Raw genomic sequence first — 11,983 nt, 5'->3', positions numbered from 1 at the left:
GTTATTTTTTTAATTTTCTTTTTCCTCCTGTTCAGACAGCTTCTCCATTTAAATAAATTCTGAAGTTCTAAAAGGAAAATTTTTTTTTTTAATTTTGGCCCAAACAAACCTTACCACCTTCAATCTCTCTTTAAGTGTGTTTCTATAGTATTAGGTTGTATTTGTTATATACTTGTTATGCACAAGATGTCTATAATCTTTACATCTTGGAAAAGTAAAACTCACTACCTTTTCCATATCCTCTGCTCATTTTACCCTGTCTCCAGTCCTTGACAGACTTTGTTCTGCTGTTTCTGTGAGTTTCACTACTTAAGAGCCATCAGATTTAGTGTACGCATGTACTGTCACATTGTTCTGGTTTATTTCAGTTAACACAATTTTTTTGTTTGATTTTTTGAGACAGTCTCACTCCCTTAGGAGAGTGCCTTGGTGTCTTAGCTCACAGCAACCTCAAACTCTTGGGTTCAAGTGAACCTCTTGTCTCAGCCTCCCAAGTACCTGGAATTACAGGCACCCACTACAACGCCCAGCTATTTTTAAAGACAGGGTCTCTAACCTGTGAGCTCAGGTAATCCACCCACCTCAGCCTCCCAAGTGCTGGGATTACAGGCGTGAGCCACTGTGTGCGGCAACAGGATAGTCTTAAGGTTTATCCTTAGCCTTGGATGTGGCAAGATGTTGTGTTCCAGTGCTAGATAATACTGCATAGTCTGTACATGCCACATATTTTCATGTCTGTGTTGCTTATACCTCTTGGTTTTTTTTTCTTTTTTGAGACAGATTCTCACTCTGTCTCCCTGGATAGAGTACCCTGGGAAGAATGTGGTGACATCATAGCTTACAGGAAACCCAAACTCCTGAACTCAAGGAATCGTCCTGTCTCAGCCTCCCAAGTAGCTGCGACTACAGGCCCATAACACTCCGCTTTTTCTACTTTTAGTAGAGACAGGATCTTGCTCTTGCTCAGGCTGATCTTGAACTCCTGTGCTCCAGCTATCCTCCCACCACAGTCTCCCAAAGTGCTAGGATTGCAGGCATGAGGCACTGCGCCCAGCCACATCTAGCCTTTTATTAATAATGGTGCAATGAATGTCAGTGAGAACATGTATCTTTCCCGTTGTACCTTGAGTACTTTGGATATATACCCAGGCATGAGATTGCTGGATCAAATAGTAACTTTTAATTTTAGTCTTCTGAGAAACCTTTGTACTTTTTAATAGTGTCTGCATCATTTTTCCTCACCAACATTTTAAAAAGTGTTCATTTTCTTTTTTTTGAGACAGAGCCTGTAGCCTCCTGAGTAGCTAGGACTACAGGCTCCTGCCACCACAACCGCCCGGGTACTTTTTTTTGGAGTGGGGGGACAGAATCTCACTATGTCACGCTCTGTAGAGTGCAGTGGTGTCACAGCTCACACCAACCTCAAACTATTGGGCTTTATTGATTCTCTTCCCTCAGCCTCCCAAGTAGCTGGGAGTACAGGTGCCTACCAGAACACCCAGCTATTTTCTTGTTGCAGTTGTCATTGATGTTTAGCTGGCCGGGCTGGGCCAGGCTCGACCCCACAAGCCTCAGTGTATGTGCTTGGCGCCCACATCAGCCTCCCAGTGTGCTGGATTACAGGTGTGAGACACCGCCCCGGCTCCTAAAGCATCCACTTTTCCTATACCCTTGACAACCTTTTTTTAGTGTTCTTTGTGAGTATGATGTAACACTTCATTATGATTTTCCTTTGCACTTCTCTAATAATTAGTACTTTAAGGATCTTTTCAATGCTTGTTGGCCATTTTTTTATATTTCTTCTTTGAAAAATGTCAGTGAGCTCCTGCCATCCACCTAGTTCTGCCCCCCAGAGAGTTAGGATAGCAGACATGAGCACTGCTCCCCATCTTTTTTCAATTTTTTGAAGTAAGTCAGCTCATGTCAGTCAATTTTGTTTGTAGTTTTCACCTATACAGGGTGTCCCAAAATTTGCCAGACATACAAGCATGGGGAAAATGGGAAATTGTAGCTAAATGTACCATTATTTACAAATTATTTATAACATAATATTACATCATTTTTGTGTTAAATTAAAAATATAAAATATCAGTTTCCTATCTGTAAGTCACTTGGGACATTTATTGTATGATAGTATTGAACTCTGTATATTTTAAGACAATGAATATAAATCAACCGTGTGTGTGGCAATTTCATTTTCTTTCTGTTTAGCTATATGTTAGTTACTTTTCGTTTATCTATAGTATATTTTCTTTTGATTGCTAGCCAAAGTTTATTTTAACCTGTAGGTGAATTCTTATTAAAGCTGTCTTAATATTACACATATTTATTGGTGACTGTGATACTGGAGTTTCATCTTCAGTAGGTTCTTGGTCTTGGTGATTTGAAGAATGAATCTACAGACCACAGATCAGTGGTAAGACAGGATTTATTTACAGAAAAGAAATTTATAAAAACATCAGCTTAGAGAAGCTAGGTCAGTATAAAAGCTCTCTCCCACTCTCTCTCTCTCCCCGGTCTCTTTGTCCAGAGATATATTATATGTGTGTGTGTGTGTGTGTGTATAGGACATGGGTATACCCACTAGTTGCATGTGTCCTCCATAGTTACATTTAGTGTGCATGGGTCCTCTGTAGTTACATTTAGCTGGGCCTCTCTAGGAAATGAATGGCTACAATCCCTTCAATTCCCAGGCCTGGGAAACCTACATGAAATTGACCAGGCCTAAGAAATGTGGGGTTCCCTGTTCAGGAACAAGTGCAAGGGGAGGGAGACCTAAGGTGCTGGTGTCTCCCCAACAGTTGTCTGTCCTTGGGGGGGGAGGGACCCTGCCTACCCCTGTAGCCCGCTGGTTCCTCTGCCGCCTGCCACCACACCACCACCACCACCACGAGGGTGGAGGTGGCAGGTCCTCCCTTCAACTGGGCTGAGTTGGCTGGCATGCCGCCTATCCTGTATCAACTATATATTGTCTGTATTAATCATTCGTGTAATTTGAAGGTAATTTTTGAAAGGCTGTATAACTGTATGTAACTTGATTTTTGGTATTGTTTATTTTTTCTTATAAGAAACACATAAGATTTGGGAGGGCTAGTTGGGTGTATTGCTCTCAAAATATAAATAAATAAATAACACGTAAAAATGACTTTTTTTTTTGAGACAGAACCTCAAGCTGTCACCGTGGATAGAGTGCCCTGGTGCCACAGCTCGCAGCAACCTCAAACTCCTGGGCCCAAGCAATTCTTTTACCTTAGCCTCCCAAACAGCTGAGTCTATAGGCGCCTGCCCCAATGCCCGGCTATTTTTTTGTTGTTATTGTTGCAGTTGTCATTACTGTTTTAGGTGGTCCAGGCTGGGCTCAAACAGGCCAGCCGGTGTATGTGGCCGGTGCCCTTACGCACTCAGCTAAAGGCGCCGCCAATTTTTATTATTTTTACTTACATAGTTCAGTTATGTTAAGTATATTGACATTGCTATGCAAAATACATCTCTAGGGCCTGTAATCCCAGCATTTTGGGAGGCGGAGGCGGGCAGATCGCCCAAGCTCCTGTGTTCGAGACCAGCCTGAGCTAGAGCAAGACCCTGCCTCTAAAAATAGGCAGTTGTTGTGGCAGACACCTAGTAGTCGCACCTACTCCGGAGGCTGAGGGAAGAGGATCATTTGGGTGCAGGGCGACAAACCAAAAAACAACAACAAAAAAAACCCAAAATACATTGGTAGAATGTTTTTATTTTGCACAATTTAAATTCAATATGGGCAAAACTGCCTTTCATTTTCCCCACTGTCTGGTCCTTTATAAACACTTTGTGACTACGTTCATTATTTTATTTACTTTGTGATGGTATCAGACTTAAGACCACAAATTAAAGGCCAATTAGCAGTCTTTATATTTGTTAAGACTGGCCAGCCGCCTACTCCTGAATGAGATCAGAAGGGGCAGTGACTTCCAGCTTTAGGACAGAATTTATATAGGTTAACATATGTAGCTAAAAATAGCTTTTGTTGAGCCAGCAAAGCAAGCTACCGGTTTCACACTCTGGTACATAAAGAAGCGGTTTTCTGGCGGCTACTGGTGATTTCTGGTATGTCTAGCTAGCTTAGCAAAAATTATTTTTAAAAACCAGAACTATGGGGTTGGTATGCCTCAATGGCACAGGCGGCTTCACTGGGGTGGCCTCATCCTGCTTTCCCAATCTGGGCCCCATTACCTCTCCCTTCTTGCTTTTTACTTCTTCCTTATAGGGGTGAGGGGAGGGGTCATCGTACAGCACTGGAGCCCATCGCATCAATTCATTCGTTCATTTATTTATTTTATTTATTTTTTCTGAGACAAAATCTATGTTTCCCTCGGTAGAGTACTGTGACATCACAGCTCACAGCAACCTCCAACACTTGGGCTTAAGTGATTCTCTTGCCTCAGCCTCCCAAGTAGCAGGAATCACAGGCGCCCGCCACAATTCCTGGCTATTTTTTTTTGTAGTTGTCATTGTTGTTTGGCAGGCCCCAGGCCAGGTTCAAACCTGCCAGCCCCAGTGTGTGTGTCCGGTGCCTAGCCACTGAGCTACAGGCACCAAGCCTGTATCCTGCAATTTTTTATTCCGTTTTTATCATTACATGTAAGATGAGTATCATTTAGATAGCATATAGATAGATCTTGATTTTTTATTTTTTAAATCCCTATATTTAGTCTCTGTCATTTGATTGTGACGTTTAGTCCATGAAGATTTACATAATTTTTGAAAGAGAGGATTTACTGTTGACAACTTATTAACTGTTTTCTTTGATTCTTGCATTTGTTTTCCCCCTTTCATCTTCATTTGTGTCTCATTGATTTGTGTAGTAACGCGCTTTGCTTTTTTTTTTGATTACCTGAGCGTGTGATTATAGGTATTTTTATTGTAGTTACCATGGCAATTAACACATTTTCAAAATATTTTTTAAACTGATAACAACAGATACTAGTTTTTATTTTTAAATGTTCTTTTTTTTACATCTCTTCTAAATTATTTTATTGACATCAGCAATTACATCTTGTTATATTGTATGTTGTATTGTACATGTGGACCCATTAACAGATTTTTAGTGCTACCTTTCTGTTTTTGTCTTTGAACTCTCAAGTATGATTAAAAGTGTTTGATGCACCATCATTTTGATAATACAGAATTTCACGGAGATGTACTTAGTTATCTTTCCCGGAGTTATTTGTTTTTACATAATTCAGTATTGTCTAGCATCATTTCATTGTCAATGATAGGGCCTTCCTTTGACATTTCCTCTGTGGCAGCTTTTAGCATCTGTTTCTCATGATAAATATTTATTTTTTCTTTTTTGAGAATAGTAGTTTTGCCGAATATCGTTTATGTGCTTTGACGTTTTTGTTCTTTCAGTACTTTGACTGTATCATCCAACTTCTTTTTGACATGGAAGGTTTGTGTTGATTACTCCACTAGTAATCTCACATGAGCATGCTTACAGATGACGTGTCTGTTTTCTCTTGGTGCTTTCAAGATTCTCTTCTTGTGTGTGACCTTCAATCCTTGATCTTCATCTGTGTTGTTATGGGACTGTTTGTGTTTCTCCTTGCTAGAGTATGGTGAGCTTCAGTCATTTTCATTGTGTTCATCAACTTCAGAATTTGTTTATTTATGCTTTTATTTTCTTTGATATCTTCATTTTTGTGATGTTACTTAGTTGTCTGTATCATTCCCATTGACCCATTTAGCATTATTCAGATAACATTAAGGTAATTTTGACAGTCAGTCTTTCAGTGATTTTTGAGGATGAGAAAAGCCACCTTTCACAAACTTTGTGATATGGTTTTATCCTGCAAGATTCTGACACACCTTGTACTAAGACAGCAAGAACCATTCTGACAGTGTTTTGCCTGTGGAAGTATGTGGTTATTTTTTAGGTGAAGCATTTTTCCACATTTCCTCTTAAGAGCTTGTCGTCATTTGGTAGACCTGAATCTGTCTGTTATCTTGTAGTCTCTCTGCTGCTGTAACAATATTTTAGGTTCGGTTTTAGTACTGCAGTCGCTCTTATAGACTATAGTACCATTCCTTTCAGCACCGTCCATCATGGGAGATAGCAACTTTTCTCTGGAAAGGCCCTGAAAACAAGAAGGATTAACACTGGTGTCACTCTTTTTCTTTTGAGGACAAAGCTCAAAAGGATTTGGGAATTTACTTCCATTTTCACCATGCTCTATTAGAAAGGGGTGAAGTGTGTGGTGGGTAAATATGACAAACTTATTTCTGTTCTATTTGTCTCTTTGTGATTATTAATATTTACTAGCTTTTTCTTTTTTGTATTTTATATTATATGTATGTACACACACAAATTTATATATCTGCCTATTTATTTATTTGGAACTGAGTTTCTATCACGCTGAGGGGAGTGCTGTATTGTCATAGCTCAAAGCCTCCTCAATATTCAGGGCTCAAGAGATTTTCTTGCCTCAGCCTCATGAATTGCTGGGACTACAGGTATGCTGGACTGCTATTTGTGGTAGAAATGGGGTCCACTCTTCTTTACCTTGATCTTGAACACCTGTGCTTAGTGATCCATTCACCTGAGTCTCCCAGAGTTCTAGGATTACAAACATGAGCCGTGTATTTATTAGCTCATGTTTGTAATCCTATGTTGTGTCTATGTTGTCTCTGTGACTACTCACTTCCTGTGCTGCAAATTCCTACCTGGTTCTTGGAATTCCTCAAAACTGCAGTGTATACATGCAATATTTATTTACCTTTAGGATAATTAGTACCAGCCATCTTCCTAATGTTCTTGCCATGATTTTGCAGATAAAAATTGTAATGTATGCTGGCACCTGTGGCTCAAGGGTAGGGCACCAGCCCCATATACCAAGGGTGGCGGTTTCAAACCCTGCCCCAGCAAAACTGCAACAAAAAATAGCCAGGCATTGTGGCAGGCTCCTTTTGTCCCAGGTTCATGGGAGGCTGAGGCAAGAGAATTGCCTAAGCCTGGGAGTTGGAGGTTGCTGTGAGCTGTGAAGCCACAGGTCTCTACTGAGGGCAACAAAGTGACACTCTGTCTCAAAAAAAAAAAAAAAAATTGTGGAATGTATATTTACTCAATTCTGATAAAAAAGAAAAAAGTCAGTGGCTAAAATTGCTCTTGTTTACATTTCTTTCAGCTATATCTAACCATCTGGACCAAGACCATTTGCAAAATTTTGACTCAAATATTTTAGTCACAGAGATAATCCTGAGAAGACATCGAAGCTGTGCCCCTGACAACTTAAACTTAACAAAAGACTGGGCAAGTGTGTCTGAGTGTAAGCAGCAGAAAGTATCTGACAGTGGATTTGACCACTGTTTAACAGCTACCAATACCAAAATCTTCCAATGTACTAAATGTTTGAAAGTCTTCACAGAATTATCAAATCTAAGTAGACATAAGATGATATATAATGTAGGGAAAACTTTTCATTGTATAAAGTATGGTAAAGCCTCTAACCCATGCTCACATGTTACTAATAAGATAATTCATATTGGAGAAAAACAGTACAAATGTGGCAAAGTCTTCAAATCTGACTCAAGCCTGTCTAAGCATAAGAGACTTGACACTGGAGAGAAACTCTACAAGTGTGAAAATGATGCTAAATGTCTTAACCTCAGATCAGAATATTGTAACCATAAGAGTACTGATAGTGGAAGAAAACCTTACAACTACGAAGACGGTGACAAACTTACCAAGGAGTACTCACACCTTTCTGGAGAGAAAAGAATTCACTCTGGAGAGAAACCCTACAAATGTCAACAGTGTGGCAAAGCCTTTAATCAGTACTCAAACCTTTCTAGACATCAAAGAATTCATTCTGGAGAGAAACCCTACAAATGTCAAGAATGTGGCAAAGCCTTTAACAGGTACTCACAACTTTCTGAACATCAAAGAATTCATTCTGGAGAGAAACCCTACAAATGTCAACAATGTGGCAAAGCTTTTAACCGGTATTCAAACCTTTCTGAACATCAAAGAATACATTCTGGAGAGAAACCCTACAAATGTCAACAATGTGGCAAAGCATTTAATAATAATTCAGACCTTACTAAACATAAAAGAATTCATTCTGGAGAGAGACCCTACAAATGTCAACAATGTGGGAAAGCCTTTTACCATTACTCAGGCCTTTCTGTACATAAAAGAATTCATTCTGGAGAGAAAACCTACAAATGTCAACAATGTGACAAAGCCTTCCACTGCTCCTCATACCTTTCTCAACACAAAAGAATTCATTCTGGAGAGAAACCCTACAAATGTCAACAGTGTGACAAAGCCTTTCTCCGGTACTCACACCTTTGTGAACATCAAAGAATTCATTCTGGAGAAAAACCCTACAAATGTCAAGAATGTGGCAAAGCCTTTAATGATAATTCAGCCCTTACTAAACATAAAAGAATTCATTCTGGAGAGAAACCCTACAAATGTCTAGAATGTGGCAAAGCCTTTCACCAAACCTCAAGCCTTTCTGTGCATAAAAGAATTCATTCTGGAGAGAAACCCTACAAATGTCAAGAATGTGGCAAAGCCTTTCACCAAACCTCAGGCCTTTCTGTACATAAAAGAATTCATTCTGGTGAGAAACCCTACCAATGTCAACAATGTGGCAAAGCCTTCTATCAGTCCTCACGGCTTTCTGAACATCAAAGAATTCATTCTGGAGAGAAACTCTGCAAATGTCAACAATGTGGCAAAGCCTTTAACTGGTACTCAAACCTTTCTGAACATCAAAGAATTCATTCTGGAGAAAAACCCTACAAATGTCAACAGTGTGGCAAAGCCTTTAGTCGGTACTCACACCTTTCTGAACATAAAAGAATTCATTCTGGAGAAAAACCCTACAAATGTCAACAGTGTGGCAAAACGTTTACTTTTAGTTCATCCCTAACTAATCATCAAAGAATTCATTCTGGAGAGAAACCCTACAAATGTCAAGAATGTGGCAAAGCCTTTCACCAAACCTCAGGCCTTTCTGTACATAAAAGAATTCATAGGGCAGCGCCTGTGGCTCAGAGGGGTAGGGCACTGGCCCCATATGCTGGAGGTGGTGGGGTCAAACCCAGCCCCGGCCAAAATCTGCCAAAGAAAACCCCAAAAAACAATTCATTCCAGAGGGAAACCCTACAAATGTCAACAATGTGGCAAAGCCTTTAATCAGTACTCACAACTTTCTGTACATCAAAAAATTCATTCTGGAGAGAAACCCTACGAATGTCAACAATGTGGCAAAGCCTTTATCCAGTACTCACACCTTTCTAGACATCAAAGAATTCATTCTGGAGAGAAACCCTAGATATGTTAAGAATGTGGCAATGCCTTTCACCAGTACTCGTGCCTTTTTTGAACATCAAAGAATTCATTTTGGAGAGAAACCTTACAAATGCCAACAATGTGGCAAACCCTTTCACTAGTACTCAAACCTATCTGTGCATCAAGTAATTCATTTGTGAGACCAACCCTACAAATGCTAGGAATGTGGCAAAGCCTTTAACCCACACCCAGACCTTTCTGTACACAAAAGACTACATCTGGAAAGAAACCCTACAAATGTTAACAATGTGGCAAAGCCTTTAATCAATATATGAAACATATTGTACATAAAAGAATTCATTCTGTAGAGAAACTTAAATATGAACAGTGTGGCAAACCCTTTATCTCACTTTCAAACGTCCCCGGTACATAAAATACATCATACAGGACAGAAATCCTCAAAATATGAAGAATGTTGTAGTGCCTTTTCCTGGTGTTGGTAACTTACTAAGCATAAAAGAATTCACACTAGTGAGCAATCCCAAAACTGAACAGTGTGGCAATTCCTGTAACTGAACTCAAACCTTACTACACATAACAAAATTCACAGTGGAGAGAACTCCTACAGATGTGAAAAATGTGGCAAAGATTTTTACTGTTCTTCAGCTCTTAGTAAACCTAAGAGAACTCATCCCAGAGAAATAATGTGACAATGTGAAGATATGGCAAAGCCAAAACCAGTAGTCCCAGTTTTCTCTACACAATAGAATTGTTGAAGAGAATTCTACAAATGTGAAGAACTTGACAAATGCTTAACTTGTGCTCAAACCATTGTATAAATGAAAAGTTTATAAGACAGAAATCCCTGAAGACAGTTTTGAATCCTATAAGCAGGATTCAGTACATTTCACAAATTTCAGTACATTAGCAGAATTTATAAAGCAATTGTGTATATGTGAAGAATGTGACAATGTTTTTAAATATTTCTCATGGTTTTCTAATCACAATTCATAATGAATGAAATACTCTACAAATGTCAATCATGTCTCAAAGCCTTAAAGTTGTGTTTGTCCTGTTAGGTAGGGCTGAGGAGAGACAGGGCAGAGGATACTAGCAGATCCTTTGTCCATCATAAGAAGAACAAAATGAGCAGAGGGCACTTCCACAGAAGACAGGCTAGCACTTCAAGAAGATTCTGAAAAGTGAACTGAGGTTTGCTCTACAAAAATGAGTCTCAGGCTCTGCACCTATAACTCAACTGGCTAGGGTGCCAGCTACATACACTGGACCTGGTGGGTTCACATCCAGCTAGGGCCCACCAAACAACTATGACAACTACAACCAAAAAGAAAGAATAGCTGGGCATTGTCACGGATGCCTGTAGTCCTAGCTACTCAGACTGAGGCAAGAGAATTGCTTAAGCCCAAGAATTTCGGGTTACTGTGAGCTGTGATGCCACAGCACTCTACCCAGGGTGAAAGCTTGAAAGTCTGTCTCAAAAAAAAAAAAAAAAAAAAGAAAAACAAAATGACCCTCAGAGGGTGAGAGGCCACAATGTAGACATACAGCCAAGGCCTCAAATGGATGTTTGGAGCATGGGTTCAGGTAATGTGCCTGTAAGCTCAAGTGACCTATTTTTGTTAACATAGTATAATTTATACCAGTGCTATCACACTATACAAATACAATGATAACTTCTGGAAATTGTCTTACAGGGATACAAAATGTAAAGACACTCCTTTCTGGAAGTTTCCCCCCTTTCTAGGAAAAATCATGAATATTCCCCCCCCCACTTAACATAAAATTGGGAAATCTATATATAAGAAAAGCATCTTACTAAACCCAGAGTCATCTCCACTTGAAAGATATGTTCCTTCTCTGGAGTATACTGTTCTCTTATAAACTTTGATCTTTCGCATACATGTATCTACTTATTCTCTCATTTGTTCCACTGTCTTGGTACCAGTAACCATTCTTTGGCACTTGGAACAAAAAAACCGAACATACACCTGACATCTGGTCTGGGAGAAAAATGCACATCTTTGGCAAGATGACTTACTAGAACAATGAACATTCTTAATTCACTGCCTGCTCATATGACTTATTACACCTATAGATATCACACTGTCTTTGCTTTTCAGGTGATGTAGCTCCTTACCTACCCCTGCTTTATGTCTTTTTTTCTTCAGCTCTACAATTCACTTCATCCCCCAGTTAGGCCTGATATTCAAAAGCTTAAAAAGTTGCCTCAGGCTCCACAACCAGAATGTTAAACGAGATTTTTAAAGTCTTGATAACCAGAGTGGGGAGTAAGAGTCAGAGAAAGTGAAGCCAGCAGCAGGCCCCAGGAGCAGAAGGAAGTTTGAAATGGTTGCACCACTAGAGAAGAAGGTTCTCAGGGTCAGAGTTACTCTAGAGTCTCAGGTGAGAAGATATCAGGCCTTCCTTCACTATGACTATGTGTTTGTGGAGCAGGAAATGGCTCAGGAAGTGGACTCTGCTGGGACCATGCCCTCTTGTTGCACTTGTCATTGATTTACCCTGAGAGGAGTCTGGAGTTTCCTCTAGAGAGATGCATATTGCCCTCTGCTGGAGACAGGGGATCACACTCACTTTCCAGACTCTGAAATCCCTGAACCAGCATTTACCATCTGAAACTCTTTCAGTCTGATTGACACGCTCCAACTTCAGTATGTCTGCTTTCTG

General features: G+C 39.8%; 1 protein-coding gene across 1 annotated transcript in view; it reads left to right on the top strand.

Annotated features, from left to right (window-relative positions):
• Nucleotides 1-11,197, top strand: part of LOC128572817 (zinc finger protein 726-like) — a 255,683-nt gene extending 244,486 nt beyond the window's left edge. Inside the window, exon 4 of the mRNA XM_053572929.1 lies at nucleotides 7,161-11,197. Coding sequence (XP_053428904.1) covers nucleotides 7,161-9,181 — 2,021 coding nt within the window. The 3' untranslated portion in view covers nucleotides 9,182-11,197. The remainder of the gene's footprint in view (nucleotides 1-7,160) is intronic.
• Nucleotides 11,198-11,983: the final 786 nt, after the last annotated feature.

This window comes from Nycticebus coucang, chromosome 20 (assembly GCF_027406575.1).
Source record: "Nycticebus coucang isolate mNycCou1 chromosome 20, mNycCou1.pri, whole genome shotgun sequence".
NCBI lineage: Eukaryota > Metazoa > Chordata > Mammalia > Primates > Lorisidae > Nycticebus > Nycticebus coucang.
Note: the sequence above shows the minus strand (reverse complement) of the source record. Positions and strands in the feature narration are given on the sequence as shown.